This window comes from Strongylocentrotus purpuratus, unplaced genomic scaffold (assembly GCF_000002235.5).
Source record: "Strongylocentrotus purpuratus isolate Spur 01 unplaced genomic scaffold, Spur_5.0 spur5_scaffold_21, whole genome shotgun sequence".
Taxonomy (NCBI): domain Eukaryota; kingdom Metazoa; phylum Echinodermata; class Echinoidea; order Camarodonta; family Strongylocentrotidae; genus Strongylocentrotus; species Strongylocentrotus purpuratus.
In genome coordinates this window covers 12,999,793-13,017,969 of record NW_022145607.1, presented here as the reverse complement: position 1 = coordinate 13,017,969, position 18,177 = coordinate 12,999,793, and the positions used below count along the sequence as shown (strand labels likewise).

Here is an 18,177-nt window from a genome sequence, read left to right as displayed (position 1 = left end):
TTGAGAAAAAGAAGAAAAAAAAAAGTTTGACTGGATTTTGTCAGTGTGTATACTTTCGAGTATCAAACAAAACAAAGTAACCCCGCAAATAAAACGGCTAACTAATAAGGCTAAGAAGCTTTTTGTTTCAGCCAAATCTCATTTTGAAGACGAGGAAGACGTAAGGAATGAATGGTGGGACAAGTACAAAAGAGCTCGCAATCATGCCAAGCAAGAATCTAACAAGTCTTATTGGCGTTATTTGAATGGTCTTTTCTCTATGCATGATAACAGGAAGCGATTCTTTGGATATATGCGCTCTCTGAGACGCAACCCAACTCCACCTATAATTTCTGATCAAGATAATGTACTGAACAAGCCCGAGGAGATTGCTAATTGTTTTTCTGATTATTTTGTTTCAGTTTTTAATCAATCTGACCCTGATAATGTTCCTGAATTGCCCAGTGCTTGTGACTTTCCTATTGCTCCATTGAATACCCTTGATTTCCCTACATGTGAAATTGTGAAGCTCATTGATAACTTGTCATTGAATAAATCACCGGAATTGATGGGATTACGGCTGTTATCCTCAAAAAAGTGAAAGAGCCCATATCCATAGTATTACAACGCATGTTCCAAATTTCACTTTCACTAGGTCAACTACCCAAACAATGGAAACAATCGATTGTCATCCCTGTTCATAAATCTGGCAATCCCTCTGATTTTCGCAATTATCGCCCAGTTGCGCTCACTTCTGTTGTTTGCAAAATGATGGAAACCTTTGTTGACAAATGTATTGTAGCACATGTTGAGTCATATGGTCTACTTTCCCCCAAACAACACGGATTCACACCTAAACGATCATGTGTTACACAAGTACTCAACATCACACATGACTGGTTTTCGTCCCTTGATGTAACACCCACCCCTCTAATTGATGCTATTTTCTTGGATTTTAGCAAAGCCTTTGATCGCATGCCCCATGATCTTCTCCTCAATAAATTAGCTAAGAAATATAACATTCAAAGTAATGTTTGGGAATGGGTTAGTTCTTTTGTTTGTGGGAGGGAACAAACTGTCCAGTTCCGAGGATCACGGTCTGATTGGTCAATAGTGACCTCGGGAATACCTCAGGGAAGTGTATTAGGACCACGGCTATTCAATTTGTTCGTTAATGATATCACCCATGTAGTCCAATCGAAATGTGTGCTTTTTGCTGACGACACGCTTCTGTACCGCATAATTAGAAATGAGACTGATATGCAAATGCTCCAAGCAGACATTACTCATGTCATAAACTGGTGCAGCATTAACAAAATGCAACTTAATGCTACGAAAACCAAAGTTCTCAGAATTGCCCCTCGTAAGAGAAATGTCGAAAAGACAAAGTACACCATTGATGATAACACAATTGAACAAGTGAATTCAATCAAGTACCTTGGAATTACCCTCAATTCCAGCCTGACATGGGATGACCAAGTTAATAATGTAATTAAGAAGGCAAACAGAATGCTTGGTCTCATTTCTAGGTTGGGTAGGGGCGTGTCCCAGCAGGCATTGTTATGTTTGTACAAATCACTCGTGTTGCCTATCTTGGAATATGGAGTTCCATCCTGGTATGTTTACACAAGAAAACATGTGGAAGCCTTGGAACGAGTTCAGAGGAGGGCAACACGACTGATTTTGAAACAAAGGCGTCAAGAAATGCCTTATCCACAACGTCTCCAAAACCTTGCATGGTTTACCCTGGAATCAAGAAGGAAATATCTCTTGATTTCCTTCGTAATTAAAACTCTCTACGGTATCGTGTGGTGTGAAGCAGTGAATGAGAATAAGACCACGCCAGAGTGAACATACCATTTTATTCCAACACCTCAGGGCAAGAACCGAACGTCTTCACCAAACTGCAGTTCACAGATTTCCCATTATTTGGGAGAGTCTTCCCTCACATGTCAAAGACGAAATTGTTTCTGGAAATATTTCAAAGCTTCTCACTCTTCTTCGTCACGAAATTTTCTCTGTTCTTTAAATTTCATTACAATCTTTTCTATACCACCTAACAGCTGACATGATTTTGTTTAGTATACCCATCTGGCATTACTTTCACTTTCATTAGGTCATTCGGTTCTTGCCCTTGTCCTTACTCTATGTTATTAATGCAACTCATAATTTTATTTGTATAATTGCAAGGATATTCTTGATCTTGACATTCTTGATGTCATCTGGCATTACTTTCTTTACTTTCTTTTTCATTTGGTCATTCGATTCTGGTCTATGTCATACTCTGAACATGTAATTAATTTAACTCATATTTTTTATTTGTATAAATATAAGAATATTTTTGATCTCAATTATTATAGTCTCACTATGTATTTGTCTTCACAACTATTTAAGAATCATTGTCTAATAGTTGTTTTTTAATTAATTAATAATGAAATCCGACTTTTTTTACGAATTAATTGAATTACTTAGTACAGTCGATGGCAGACAAATTAGATAATAATTATTGGTAAGTTTTGTCAATCTGTTTATAATTCAATCATATATTTGAATTATTATACATGTTTAAATGATTAGTTTGAATGTTATATTGCTTGAGACATTCATGTTACATTTATTACACTAAGTGTGTTGCCAGTTTCCAGTTATACACTATTAATTTATATAATATGTTTTCTTTGGATTTTCTTATCCTGACCTGGATGGAGTTGAAGGGGTGTGGGAAGGAAGACCTGTGGGTCATGGTAATTTAGTTAACCTTTTCCAAACCCAGGCAGCCCTATCATCTCTGATTCAGGTCCTTTCTTTATCATGTATTATATGTTCCTGTAATTGCTGTAATTTGCATATTACTCTGTATTGTTCTTGTATTTTGAAATGCCGAATAAATAATAATAATAATAATAATAAAAACAAAAAGTCAACTATAAATGCTGTCACTTTTATATATATATATATTAAAGACATTTTTCATCATCATAGTTTTCATGGCAGCTATGTATTTAATGCAATGTATAAGATTGGCTCATTACCTGGAACTCTTCCTCTACAAGATGTGCAACGTTACGAGGTTCACAAGCAAGAATAAGAAACTCCAGTCCTTGGTTCGCCCATCTACATGATTTTGAGAACAAGGAAATTATTATATAAGAGATAAAATGAAAATCACATCCAACAAATATTACATGTAGACTTTTGCTCATATGATAGATGTTCAAAATTTACATCAAGTCAACTAATGTAGAATAAAAATGGCCAATTCCTACAAGTGAAAGAGAGTCCCCTCTGGCTTTTCAATTGTTGTTGCTTTTGTTGTTTTTTGGTGTTATCAGCATTTCATTCTTTTTGAGAATATCTAAGTCTTTCACTTTTTTTATCTTTCTTTTTTGTTTACTATTTGTAAATTCATACTCTTCATAAATCTCTAGTTATAGATAATATTTTCTTTTCCTTTTCTTCTTCTTTTTTCCTTTTTTAATAGCTTAATCTCAGATCCACTGGTCCATGAAAACCCTGCACCGCAATTGGCACCTTCCTGCCGGATTGGTGCTCAGTATTTATACCATACCTAGGTCTTCGTCCCTTTCCTCGTTCCCATTTGTTGAGGGCAAAGTTCATCCACTGCTGAGCCAGCTTGAGAATGGACTCTCCTAGACCTCGTTTGTTGGACAGCAGCCGGCTCACCTCCTTGTGGTACTGTAAGCATTAAAGGCATCGTTTAACATTGTTAAATCTGAGATGCATGCCCCTACGTGTTATCAGTGTCTGTGATATGGTGTAATATTGAAGCCCTTAAAAAATTGCGCTTCAAAATGATCATGAAGTGTCTCAAAAAAGTAAAAATATCTTAGAGTGACCGTTTTACCATACTCATTTTCCCCAATAGACTGTAGTGTTATAAAACCGTTAGGAAAACAAAAAATGAAATTTCAATTTCCAATCATAAATATCTTGATAATAAGACAGGCAATTGGCTTGTAAAAGTCATGGGATTCCTGACTGACCTAAAGGTTTATAATTATGATTGCAACATGAGCTAAATCCAGGATTTTGTTTCAGAATCTGAGGCAATGTTACTGAGTCACTTTAATCGATCGAAGAGGTTGAAAGATATCACAAATATTTGAACAGATCTCTTGCACATGTATTTAAATAGACAATAAATCAATGAAGGGAAATATCAAACGAAAGAGTAAAACAACAATTCAAACATGATGGATTGAAAGGGTTACCAGCCAAATGATTCCTTTCTTTTATCTCGCTTGTATCGCAGTTCATTTTTCTTTTAAATTGTAAACGTTTGTATACAGTTTTTGTTCTTTTAATTTACTGATATAGAAACAGACAAACAAACGAACGAAGGGGGGGGGGGAAGTGATGGTAAATAAAAAGCATCAAGGAAATGTGCAAGAAGAGAAACAGAATGATGATGAAATAAGAAGGAAAGAAAAGACAAAGAGGAACCAACTAGAGAAGCAGAGATCGAGGATGAAAGGTATAAATTAGGGGTAGAAAGACGGGGCATTGTGTTTTGCGCCTGATATTCAGCTAACAATGGAAGTTACAATCTGATTCAGCCGAGGACGTAAGTTCGAAACTGAGTCACGTCTTTTGGATGGTGACGTTTAAAGGTCTGTCCACAGACGTAAATAATCATATCTGATTGATACTCCTAAAAACCTAATTCCACACACACCACTACAGGGAAATGGCGTCAACCGTGGACCAAGTTTAGTACTTGTGTGTGTGTGCGTAGGTAATCACCAGCAACCGCGGACCACTCCATAGAAAACTACATCAAACCGCGGACGTACCTCCTATGGGATGATCCAGGTAGCGAGCGCCTCTCCCGCGCAGTAAAAAGGGGGCGCTGTGACATTTCGCGATACACATCGGACTGATCCAGTCGATGTTGCCTACACGCTGTGACATCTAATATTCAAACGCCCCCTACGTCGTAAATTTGATACGGCGGAACCGGTATCGCAACCGTGGACGGTCCCCCATTGCAGGTACGTCCGCGGTTTGAGGTAGTTTTCTATGGAGTGGTCCGCGGTTGCTGGTGTTTTCCTACGCACACACACATACAGAAAAAGGAGATAGGAAGACAATGATAACAGCGTTTTTTTTCTCTTTACCTCAAATCCGACTGAGAAGCACTGGCACATTCCATCCCTGGAGTACTTGAGGATGTTGTTCCTCTCCATCTCCTCTACGTCAACCATGGAATCTAAGATGAGGTTCTCTTCAACCTGACAGATGGCGGCCACTAAGGTTTCACAGAGGGTAAGTGCATTATCCTAGGTAGGCAAATAGAATTAAGATATGGTGTGAAATTGAAAACCTCCAAATCTCAACAAATGAACTGGAGAAAGCATGTAGAAGATGGGGTATGAAAATCAATGCAACAAAATGCAAAGTCATGACAGAGGATCAACAAGATATTTCACTTAACAACACCAACATTGAGAAAGTGGAAAAATTTGTCTTTCTCGGCAGCACAGTTCCATCTATAGAAGAGGACTTGAAGAGACGTACAAGACTTGCTGCTTGGGCATTCGGAAGACTGAAAAGTGCCATCTGGTCCAACCAAGATATTTCTAGGAGACTCAAAGTCAGGATCTACAGAGCACTTATCCTCCCTATTGCCACATATGGAGCAGAATCCTGGACTCTCCGAAAGTCTGATAGAAATAAGCTTGAGGTATTTGAAATGAGGTGTTTCCGGACCATCCTTGGAGTTCACCTAATGGACAAGATAAGGAACGATGCGATCAGGCAGAGACTGAATGTCCCAAGCACCATATGCGAGGAAATAACGAAACGTCGTTTGAAATGGTTTGGCCATGTTTTACACATGCCGCATCACCGCCTACCATACCAAGCATTCCAAAATGACTTTAATGGACGCAGACCACGGGGACGCCCTCCAAAGAGATGGAAGGACCAGGTTCAATGCGATGTGGGATTATCCACACAAGAGGCAGAGCAACGAGCCCAGGACAGATCAGACTGGAGCATGATTTCTCGCAGGGGAGCAAGGGGACACACCGTCCCATGCACCTAAGTCAAGTCAAGTAAGTCAAGTGAAATTAAAACGTTAGCAGTGTCCTAATATTCAAATTATGCAACAAAACCTGTTTACATGCTAGACTTCACTGTCAGACACTATTGAGTGACTGACTGGCTTTTTTTCTTCTTTGGTAATAACATACATAAAATGAGCTGTAAAGGGTACATGAGCATTTTCTCAACATCAATAACCTACTTCTTGTAAAGGCCAAAATTAAACTGATTGAATCTTTGCGCAGCACAAAACGTACATTCAGACTATTACTTAATGGCTCTATAGCTCTTAAGTCGATTTGACAACTAAAAGTCGTTATTTTCCCACTTAAAGATATCTTCAAGTCCCCCCTGTGTTGTTTTCACAAAGGGTTAGTGCATTATCCTGGGTAGGAAAATAGAATTAAGATATGGTGTGAACACAGCTATGTTGTTAATTAAAAGGGTGAGGGCATTATCCTTGATAGGCAAATAGAACTAATTGTCGTGTGAACACAGCTATGTTGTTAAAACATAAGGTGAGGGCATTATCCTGGGTAAGCAAATAGAATTAAGATATGGTATGAACACAGCTATTTAGTTAAGACAGAGGATGAGGACTTACCTTGGGTAGGCAAATAGAATTAACTGTGGTGTGAACACATCTATCATATTAAGGCACAGTGGGAGAGCAGAACACATCTGTGTTGTTTTTACAAAGGGTCAGTGCATTATTCTGGGTAGGCGAGTAGAATTAAGATATGGTGTGGACACAGCTATGTTGTTAAGATATAGGGTAAGTGCGTTATCCTGGGTAGGCAAATAGAATTAAGATATGGTGTTAACACAGCTATGTTGTTAAGACATAGGGCCAGGGCATTATCCTAAATAATAAAATGCTGTAAAAAGCATGTACCTTAAGTTCCCCGAGAGCCTCAGCAATGGTGTTATGGCTGGACGTCTGTTCATTGATCAGAGTGACCGTACTGCCCATGGCTCTCTGGAATGCCTTACGTTGCGTGGTCAACTGTGATGAGTGGTTCACAACTAGAAGGATACTTTCCACCTAAATCAACAAAAACAAACAAACAACAGACATTTACAATCGGCACCTACAGATTGAAGACAGGGCTCAACATTACCAGGAGCCAGGGACACCCACAAATCTAAGTCCGGACCACAACATTTTGAAGTTTTTATGTAGGGCTCAGGCATACAGACTGTAGAGGTTCAATTCGGACCCCCTTACCAAAAAAGTTTGTGTGGAGCCCTGTTAAAGGTATGTGTAATCTAGTCATCTGTTCATTGATCAGAGTGACTGTACTGCCCATAGCTCTCTGGAATGCCTGGAGTTGCCTGGAGTTGCCTGGAGTCACCGGGGAAGTCCTTCCAAAACATTCACCTGGGATCAACCAATCTGGGGGGCGTTTCACAAAACTTGTCATCAATGACAAATGACAGTTTTTGTTATAGCTACTGAAATCCTTGCTTCTGATTGGTTATCAACAGATTTGTCACTGATTTTTGTCATTTGTCATTACAAAAAGGCTTTGTGAAACGGGTCCCTGGACTATGGGTAACCAACTATCCGCCGAGAATCAAGAACCATAAAGCAAGACACCATACTTAATCATGGCAGGTGTAAATATGAATGGTTTATTGAGTTGTCAATCATAGATAGGATATTCTTTATTCTCTAGGTGCATCTATTAAGATGCCTAGAGAAATGCTATATCACTCTACAAACCTCTCAATTGGTTTGGACATGAAGAACAAGACTAACAATGCTCCCCAGGGAGTGGAGAATAAATTGTGAGCTTGTAAGCCTGAATCCAATGACCGGGGTAATAATATATCTGTAAAGCGCTTAGACACATTGTTGTATCGATGTATTGGGCGCTATATAAAAGCAGAATATTATTATTAACCTGTATGTCTGAGGTAGCAATGGTTGTCTCGATGTTGGGGTTGACGGACGTCGTGTCTCCGCCCCACTTTGACTCCGCCTCTCTCTCCTCGTCCTTCACCAGCAGGAGATAGCCGTCACTGGCGTCCGGAGAGCTGGGGTCAGAGGTCGACAGGAAGTCCTCTCGTCCGCAGAGGTCATTGAGGAGGTGGAGAATCTGAGGGGTGTTCTGGTGAAGGTGCTGAGGTACAAAGACTTGGTAACCGGGGAAACTGGTCAGGAGGACCTGTTAAGAAAAAATTGGTTTACGTTGAATTAAATTGAATTGAATTTATTCACCACTTTCATAAAAACATACAAAGGCAAAGAATACAATAGAATAATTCTTGCAAACATAGATAAGCCAATAAAATGGAAAATACACTAAAGAAAATTACGAAATGGTTGAATCATCAAAAAAGTTACAGAAACTTATAGGTAGATGATCCTAAAAATTTACATACAAACAAAAAATGTTGGATGATGATGCACCACTAAATGTTTATGAGTACATTCTTCAATGTACTTGTATGAATACTACATTTATACTTGGGAAAATCCATCTAAATGGAAGCTCAAGGCACCTAACTAATAAAACTCTGGCTTCAGCCAAGCCTCCCCAAGCAATTGAAAGCACTCAATGAATTTCTTTGCAAAAGGTATGTATTTACTACACCTGGGTAGAGAGTAGCAGATGTAAGTTAATGTCCTAGGCCATTAACTGCTCCTGCCAGGACATGGTACAGCAATGCAGGGCTTATATTAATCCAAGGCCACCAAGGCCATGGCAGTGGATGCCCTTTTGATTGGCCTCAACGCCCCTCTCATTGGTCTTGGAGGTTTTGTGTGCCTTTTCCAATTCTTCCTATTTGTGCTGTAATATAGGAATGTGCCCTACAGAAAAGTGGCCTTGTCCTAGAAATATTGAAATTTAAGGCCTGGCAATGTATGAATGATAAACAATTACGTTATCTTCTAAGACAAGAGTCAGTCTGAACATGCCTAACATTTTTACCTTGACATGACTAGAAAGCTTGAGGTTGTTCATCAAGTCTCCCAACGACGTGTTCAGAGTGAACTCAGATGCTATCTCTAAATCCTGCAGGGATTATAGAACACAGAGAAAGATGAAGAGTTAGAGTAACATCGGAACATTAATTTTCATGACTTTGTTGTAACTCAAGACAAATGAGAGAGTTTTCAAGAAAGTTTCATCCCAAAGTATCTAGGTCTTATCATTAAATAATAAAGGGAGCATGCATGTATACATTTAGGAGCCTTTTACCAAGCATTTCTCAATGCACGAGTCCACTTGCAACAAACTTGCCTCTTGTACACATATGCAAACTAATCATCTATTAGATCTCAATGTATAATATCATGCCTGTGAAAAAACGTATGACATGAACAGAACATTGTGTACTGAACACACATCAACATAAGCAAGTGATATACAACAATATTTCTGGGCTCTGTTTCATAAAACATGTTATCAATAACATGTTAGATGCTACCAAAATCTGAAGATTTGATTGGCTATGAGCAAGTTTGTAATGGATCTGTGGCAGAACTATCAGTAACAAGTTTCATGAAATAGGCCCCTGATCAGCTCCGAATAAAACATAACAACCCATCACACACATAATCTAAACGTGTACTAACCTTGGTCAACATCTTAGCGAAGCCTAGGGCCTTGGCAGCTCTGTCACGCACCTCATGAAAGAGTTCCCTGAACTTACGACAGGACCCAGTGATGATACGTCTGAAAAATGTTGCAGAAAATCAGAATTGGTAAAGTCGTGAATTTTAGAGGGTATAGCTGTAAGGATGCATTGTTACAATAGATAACACAAGCATTTTATCCATTTCATTAAAATCCTGATCATAAGGTCTCAAATAATCTTAAATCAGCCTATAAAAGGCCTTTTGTTTTTGTTTCCTTGGTGAGTATATTATGATTATGATTATGATTGAAATGTTTGAATATCATCAGTATTAAAATCATAAGGATTACATCCTTATGATTAAAATGCACGACTAATGGTGAAGGGAAATTAAACATAATTAATCTTGCACAGTAGCACTTCGCTGAGACAGGTGAGCCAAGTCATGATTCGAAAACAGAAGTCTGGAAAGACAGACCCCCATCAGTAAAAGTGAGCCACGAGATCAAGTTCGAAAAGATGAACATGCACCAAAGAAGGAACGCCGTGGCGCAGATAATCTGTCAAGATTGAAGAGTGCCATCTAAACCCCAACAACAACAACAACAACATTTCTCCTTTTAAAAATTTTGTATAACATATTAAAAATAAAGTAGTTAAGTCTGGCATATATTAAGCCTCAATTTTCAGAAATCCTAAGTATCTAATTAATCATGTTTTTAGTTATCATTGGTTGAAAAAAACATTGAACTGAAAGCCTAATACACATGTATGTCTCTTATTATACCATATACAATATAAGTAGGTTTGGAATTGGTACTTTGGTCCAACCCAAAACATTAGAGAACTGATTGAAAATTCCTCCATCAGTCCCACCCCATACCTATGAAAGTTAGTTAATAATTGTTCCCTTGGTCCCTTGCTATTCATATTTAAGTTATTTAATTATTTTTCCTCAGTCCCACCCCATTAATATGTAGTTAGTTAATAATTATTCCCTTGGTCCCATACCATGCATATTTAAGTTATTAAATTATTGTTTCCTCAGTCCCACTCCATACCTATAAAAGTTAGCTAATAATTATTCCCAGGGTCCCACCCATGCATATTTAGGTTAGTTGCTGTGACTCACTTGATTGCTCCACCGCCTGAATGGCTATCCTGTAGATGAGCGCACTCATCATCCACTCTCTGTTCAAGGTACTCCGCAGTAGAATGCAGCAGGTTACTCGCCATGATACTGTGCCGAGAGGTTTGGAAAGAAGGAGAGTTATTAGCAACTAGAGATTTTGTAAAAATGGCCTATTCCTCACTGGATGTTGCAATATTGCTCTCATTTTGACATTGTTCTGAACAATATGAAACATGCATTATTTTTCTATGCAGAATCCTACTGTAGACATTGTAAGGATCATGTACATTTAACGTTATCACGGTAGACCCCATAGAACGGATACTACAGCGCCTTGAAAACGGACGGGCGGTTTCTGGCGGGTCAGTGAGTAAAAGGAGGGGTGGTTTTGGGCGGTTTAGTTGCTAAAGATGGCTGTTTGAAAGTCGAAAGGGCTAATACTGCAGTCACACTACCAAACTGACTCCATACTGGTAATGCATGTTTTACTTTGTTGTTGGCCATCTGGTGTCAGCCTAACGAATGTGACTGAGGTTTGACATTCTGCACATGTATCTATGGGAAGGGGGAATCACATTTGGACTTGTATATTAAAGTAGAAGAAAATGGGTAAAACCATTAGATAAATGGTCCAAATGTCAAATAAAAACCAAGACATTTGGTGATTATAGTATCCCCCCCCCCCCAAACAACTGGTCAAATTATCCTTTTAATAGCAGTTAGAAAAGGAAAACACCTTCCCATTGGGAGAAAGAAAAACAGGTAAAATGTTACACAAAAAACTGTGCAAGATTAAATTGCTTTGTCAAATAAGGATGATGTACCCTAATATCTGAAGGAAATTGAATAATCAACCATATGACTTCCACACAAATTTCAGATGGAAAACCAACATGGTATAAAGTAACTCCAGAACATAATCTTTCTTTGACAAAGAAATTTTTTTTTTCTGAAAAAATGATCTGTATTATTGAGTAAAACAACTGACCATTAATTCATGTGTCCACAAAATGTTGATGTATAAATGTATATATGAGTCTTCAGGGGTGATAATGAGCACTAACAAAAATGGGAAAAGAAAATCTGGAAAAAATCAGGAAAAAAATAAGAAAAATCGTGAAACCGATTTAAATCTGGTAATTATCAGGCCTGAGTCTTACCAGAATCTCTTGCCTGCCTGAGCCTCTCCTCCCCGTATACAGGGGCACATCTCCTTGGCAAACGCCCATTCTTCTTCCAGGACGTTCTTGAGGCTCACCGAAGCCTGGGGGAGTTTCTGTAGCATCAGCATGCGACTATGGACATACTCAAAGTAGACCTAGGATACCAAAGGCAACATATTCATAAGTGACATGAAACTCCCATTAGAAACAAGATTTCAGAAAATGTATATTGTTGACCTTGATAGTAATCAAAGACACAAATCACTGACACATTTTTAAAATGAAAGAAATGATTAAAATGATTTTAATGATTGCGCAACATGAACTGAATTGAATTAGACATACCTGTATGGGGCGTTGCAAGAAAGTTGCAATCAATTGCAAATCCCCCAAATCAAGCGTGAGTCTTGCGATTAATTGTTAATTTGCAACTGATCGCAACTCAACTTTCTAGCAATGCCCCATTAGTAAGAGAGAGAGAGGGGGAGAATAAAAGTTGACTTAATTTAATAGTTAAAACTTTAATCATAACAAAGTCCTAGGAAATTTAGAAGACTAGTGGGGCGTTGCGAGAAAGTTGAGTTGCAATCAACTGCAAATATCAGTTGCAAATTTCAATCGCAACTTTCTTGCAACGCCCTAATAGTCTCTTCATCTCCAACACTAACCTGCAGCATTTCTTGGAGATCGTTTTCATAGTCATCAATGTCGTTGTCTACATGCTCCTGTGCCCTGACATCACCCAGTGTAACAGCGCTCACCATGTCATGGTAATACTGCTTCACGTGTGTGCAGGCACCAATCACTTCCTTGTATTCACGGATAAGCTGTGGAGGTCATAGGTCAAAACAAACCTTTACTTATAACGTGTAAGAGAACATCTAGGACTTTGATTGGATTATTTCACATCAATTGACCGACAATACTTTCACTATTGAGAGCACAATGTCACCTGTGCGTAGGAGGGAAAAGGCGAACTGAATCACTGTACATGTAACCCTCTGGGTCTCTCCTCCGGTATAACTGATTGGGGTGTGCAGGTGGACCACTACACCTGGATTTTCCCCTACTCTTATACGAATAGTGCAGTGGGTTCCTAGTGTGCAGAGGTGGTGACTCTCCTCAAAAAGGGGCCTCCATTTAACGTCCTATATGAAACAATGGGAGGGGCACATTAACACACATCGCAGGCTTCAGTCTCCCGTCTGGGTTGGATTCAAACCCAAGATCTTTGGTTCGACAGGCAGACGCTTTACCGACCGAGTCAACTCGCCTCCTTACATCAAATGAAGAAATTTTCTACATACCTGTTGTATACTGTGTCTTGAGGGATCGGCTTCTGGTTTGTGCTCTAGTCTAAATCTCAGACACTCATGCATGACATCCAGAGGAATGCGCACTAGGAACAAATATGCTGGCCTGTTCATACAAAAATAACAATAAGAAAAGTGATGGTTTTTATATTACACATGAAACAACATGCAATCATTTCAATATTTCTGGTAGATCGTAGTTCTTAACCCACATATTGTTTAATGATGTGTTATATCATTGAATCAGGTAGAATTTATGGTGTTTTTGGTATCAAGGTCAAACAAAATGGGATGGTAACTAAAAGATAGATATTTCATACATGTTAAATATAAAATAGAATTTTTCATCATTCCTAAGACAAATGTCTAGTAGGTATCTGTACTTTTAATGTTATAAATGTTGGTATTCCTAAATTTGATATCTCGGTTGCCAATTTAAACAACATATACATGTACATATACAGGTATCATGGTGCTCAACCATGGGGAAAACCATTACGACTTGGGCCCGAATCAAAGCATATTCAACTCACATGAATGATGGGAGACTCATATCCTGAAACTCTTTGCTCCAAGCCCCATGGCTCTGTAGCTGCGTGCCGTGGGTCTGCTCGGTGGATGGGCTGGGGGTTTCAAAGAACTGAGGAGTACCTGAGGGCTTCAAGGTCAGGTCAATGTCACTCTGCAAGGAGTACCACATAGGGCATTTCTTGAAATACATTTACAGAATTAAAATTTCCATTCAACTTCCTTAATCCTAACCATGCCAATTAGTGTTTACAAACATGTCTCAAAGATAACATGGTCCATGAATTCGATCAGAGTGTCTAGTTTCATTCTCCATCTTCAATAAAACATCATTTCAGGATCTATATCTATGAACCTACCTGTATCTTTAATTTCAAGAACAAAAGGCAACCTTTTCTGTATTATATGCAATACCAAAATTTGACCTTTTTAAACTGTCCGTCGCTAACTGGCTATGACAACATTCTTTGTTGACGTTACATGTTTGTCGTTTAACATCATATTTATAAAGTTAATCAAGGAAAATTGAAAGACCAATTTTTAAAAAAGCTACAACTAAATCACTTTGCTACCATATACAGTAAGTCACAATATCTTACCCCTGTTGATATTCTCCTACAGTCCTGAGTGTTATCTGTAGACTTTTCCAGAGCAAGCCGTATCTTCCTCATCGTATGACCCAGCATCTTATCCAGTCTCTTGGTCATCTTCCTCAAGCCCTGGTGCTTCAGACTGCGGTCAACAAATGGTCTGTAGATGGACGTTGACGAGTCGTAGTCGAAGCTGAAGTGGCACTCACTGAAGATCCTGTTTGTGCGCGGAGACTCATCAGTACGAGGGCTCCTGTACTGGGGTGTGCTTGTCAATGCTGGTTGTTCTGTTCCCTCAAGGTTTGGAGTTGAATCATCAAATTCGTTCTGGGAAATATCAAAGGTAACAGAGCGAGTTCTATGAAGCATAGGATTTGAGGATTGAGTAGATGAAAGACTAACTGATCTTGATCCAAAGGACACCTCAGAGCAGTAATCGTCATCGTCATAGCGATTGGGAGGATAGTCATCATCTTGACTACCTTTGGGAGGAAATGGTGTTTGATCGTCTTCTACGTGGTCTTCTGGGATGGAGTTTGGCAGTTGAGGGCAGGAGGAGTCTTTGCGATCGTGAGACATATCTCGCGAGTCCATGCGGTCATGTGACATATCCCTAGAGTCCAAAGCATCATGGGACATATCACGTGACAAGGAGGTTGACTGAGTGTCGCAAGATGCCCCCTGAACCATATCCTGTGAGTTGGACTGGACACAATCCCAGTGACCCAAGGCTCCCAGCATAGGTCTCCTGGCAGTAGGCCTGACCATCGGCTTGACCTCATCATCCATTTCACTTTCAATACATGATTCAGACTGGAAAGGGTTTTCCACACAATACCCAGGGAGATCCAGATATGGCCACCACAAACCCTCTAGGTCTACAACACCCAGAATCTGAGAAGTCAGTTCAAATTTGTGACTGATGTCATTTGTAATATTCATCCATAAGCACAATGTCTCCAGCCTCTTGGTGAACTCTGGTGTACTGAGCTCTACGCAGTCATTCTGCAGTGCCTTGCTGTTTGGGTAAAGTAGTTGCACCTTTTCCAAATCTTCAAGCAGGGCATGAACCTTGTACCATGCCTCACTGGTGTCTGTTATGTACGCATTAAGGGCAGCACTGAGGGGCATACAGAATCCGTTGTCCGACACACTTGGATGTCTCCGTTGAACAGGGTTGGGGTTACAACAAGTATCGCATGCATTCCCATTCATTTGGGAAGTTTCAACGGAATCCCCGTGAGAGCTGGAGCCCGAGGAGCTGCTGGACCTTCCACCTGCAAACTTGGCAAGATTTCTTTGCACATTTTTGAAAGACGATCGTTTTCTATCGAGTGAACATGTTGACTTGATGCTCTTGCCTTCCATCATACTTTGGTACTTGAATTTCATGATTTCGTCAAAGACTTCGGCAACTTTCTTGCGGGCATTGATGAGGTGTAAATCCTGGTCTGTGATGCTGAGTTCATTATGGTAGGCGGTGAGCTCCAGCCACAGTATCTCATTCCACTGCATCTGGAAGACATCCTGAGTCATTCCATCCTGTCTGCGAATCCTCTGGGTGATCTCCTGGCTATTCTCCTTCTTGGCACTCCCCATGCGTATCAGAGCAGAGAAGGTACGGTGGAAATCGACCCTCTCTGGTGCATACTGTAGCTTTGAAGATGTGGACGTTTTCTTGTGCCTGCTTCTTGGAGAATGCGGGGGACTCACCTGCTGGGACTTGACGCTACGGAAACATGTCGAGGAGTCGATCTTGAGGTTGGGGGATGGCAGCGAGTCAAACGGACGAAAGACATGAGTAGGAGTGAGGGGCACGTGTAACTCCGATCCATCATACGTGATGGCTTTCTGTTTAAACTCACGTTCACTAGTCCTGTCAAGGTGTATACTTCTCATCTTCCGCTGATGAAGCTTTTGCTTGGTATTCTGTGCAGACTGTCCAAAGTCTGCAGAGTCCATCTTTTTGGCAAGAGATCTTTTGGCCTGATTCTGGGTTTTTTCCTTCTTGGGCTCTTTCTTAGGAGTACCCTGCAGCACCAGCCGGGGTGGCTTCCCGCCCTTTCCACTGTTCCCCTTGTTAGTCTGCTTCCTCTCACTTCGCATCTGACGAGGTGGGGTGCTACCGTAGAGGTACTCATAAGATCCTGGATTATCTCCTGGATTATCTTCTGGATCAAAGCTTCCATCTCCATCTTGAGAGAGTTTCTTGTAACCACTCGGTTCAAGGAATTCTTCTGACGAAGCCTTACCAGCTGCTGTTGCTGAGTTGGCGTTGTTTAGAGAATCCACTTGGCCACCTCCTTGACCTTGGTCTGACCTGTACAACGAGATTAAATTTGAAGAGACCAAGATAAATTTTATGTGAGATCTAATCGTTCGAATTCAACTGGGCCCATTGCATCTGTTAAAGATAGATAAAATGAAACATTTTGTATAAATTTTTTTGTTGAACATGTACTCTTGAAATATTTTATTCTAAAATGGCTTGATGTCAAATCTCTAGACATGTACATACAATCTTGCCTGCACGATAGCATAGATTTTTGCCAGTAAGTTGGTCATAATTTAATAATACAATTAATCAACACTTTTTCATATTAAAAAAAGATTATTACACGCCAAAAGACAAAAAGAAAATGTAGCAAAGAAATAAGGCGCTAGTGTAATTTTCATTACCATTTTTTACCCATAACTCCGGCGTGGAGATAGCCTACTAAAACATACCAAAACTCAACTAAATCTTCATCAATTGTTCAAATAATGGTCTTGATATAAAGTCGTTCTATATTTCTTACCCCTTTCATGTCAATTTTTTGTCTTTTTTGGAGTATTTTTCCTAAAAACAAAGACAATGTAATATTCACTTTCCCACAAGTTTCACGACAAACCACTGCACAATTACAATACAATTGCATAACTTACTGTACGCAAGGGCCAAGGTGCGCGCGAGCGTGCATAAAGTCGATTAATACAGTCAATAACTTCATGCACGCTCGCGCGCCCACATCCTGGCCCTTCGTCGGTACAGTACGGTATGCACTTGTAATGTAATTGTGCAGCAGTTTGCTCCACGCCGGAGTTAGGGGTCAAAAATGGATATGAAAGTACACTAGCGCCCAATATGGCTCAGCTCAACCAGCGCCACTCCACTTGCTACCCGCGACCGCTGCCGGTGTGGCCGACATCTTTGAGGCCGCTCAGCTCCGTCTCTGCATTCTGAAGATTTTGTTTGACATTTGATGATTTGGTACACTGATTGAGCTCGATCTAAACCATAATCTGAATTTTGTTATCACGAACACATTGCTAAAATGTCATTTTGACAAAATACAATCATCTTATTCACGCAATATGCTTAAGACAAACCAAATTCCTACTTACATTTCGTCGTCAAATGAAAAAATTCCGGAAGAACTCTCTGCCATCTTGTGAGGATAACATGATAGTTATGGTAAGCCGATTGTGCAATCATTTAAATAAATATTAAAGCTTACCATAATTTTTTTTTTTAATTCGATAGAGTCTCTTTCCCATTTTCTTTTCATTTACATTGCCTTATTTAATCACATTTTTACTCTTTAATAATACACCATAGGCTGTTTTCATGAAGTTTGGGGAGAGAGGGGGGGGATTTTTTTTTTTTTTTAATGCAATTTGTATGTGGGGACACGTAGGGGACACGTTAACAATAGGGGTGAGAAAAAGTTGAGTATTTATATACAGCGAAATATAGTATATTCATCGAGATTATCTCCATGGTATATTTATAAAAAGCTGCACATGACACTCAACAATTTGTTATAAAGTGCACTATG

General features: G+C 39.6%; 1 protein-coding gene across 2 annotated transcripts in view; it reads right to left on the bottom strand.

Annotated features, from left to right (window-relative positions):
• The window catches only part of LOC592876 (mitogen-activated protein kinase kinase kinase 4), a 39,196-nt gene extending 21,389 nt beyond the window's left edge, over positions 1–17,807 (bottom strand). For both annotated transcript variants that reach the window (XM_030994989.1, XM_030994990.1), the window contains exons 1-14: positions 17,744–17,807; positions 14,369–16,679; positions 13,775–13,923; positions 13,236–13,347; positions 12,597–12,755; positions 11,926–12,083; positions 10,766–10,873; positions 9,632–9,731; positions 8,985–9,068; positions 7,953–8,216; positions 6,941–7,090; positions 5,118–5,279; positions 3,548–3,675; positions 3,012–3,093 (exon numbers count right to left, since the gene is read on the bottom strand). In XM_030994989.1, the coding sequence (XP_030850849.1) occupies positions 3,012–3,093; positions 3,548–3,675; positions 5,118–5,279; positions 6,941–7,090; positions 7,953–8,216; positions 8,985–9,068; positions 9,632–9,731; positions 10,766–10,873; positions 11,926–12,083; positions 12,597–12,755; positions 13,236–13,347; positions 13,775–13,923; positions 14,369–16,679; positions 17,744–17,787 (4,011 nt within the window). In that variant the 5' untranslated portion in view covers positions 17,788–17,807. The remainder of the gene's footprint in view (positions 1–3,011; positions 3,094–3,547; positions 3,676–5,117; positions 5,280–6,940; positions 7,091–7,952; positions 8,217–8,984; positions 9,069–9,631; positions 9,732–10,765; positions 10,874–11,925; positions 12,084–12,596; positions 12,756–13,235; positions 13,348–13,774; positions 13,924–14,368; positions 16,680–17,743) is intronic.
• Positions 17,808–18,177: the final 370 nt, after the last annotated feature.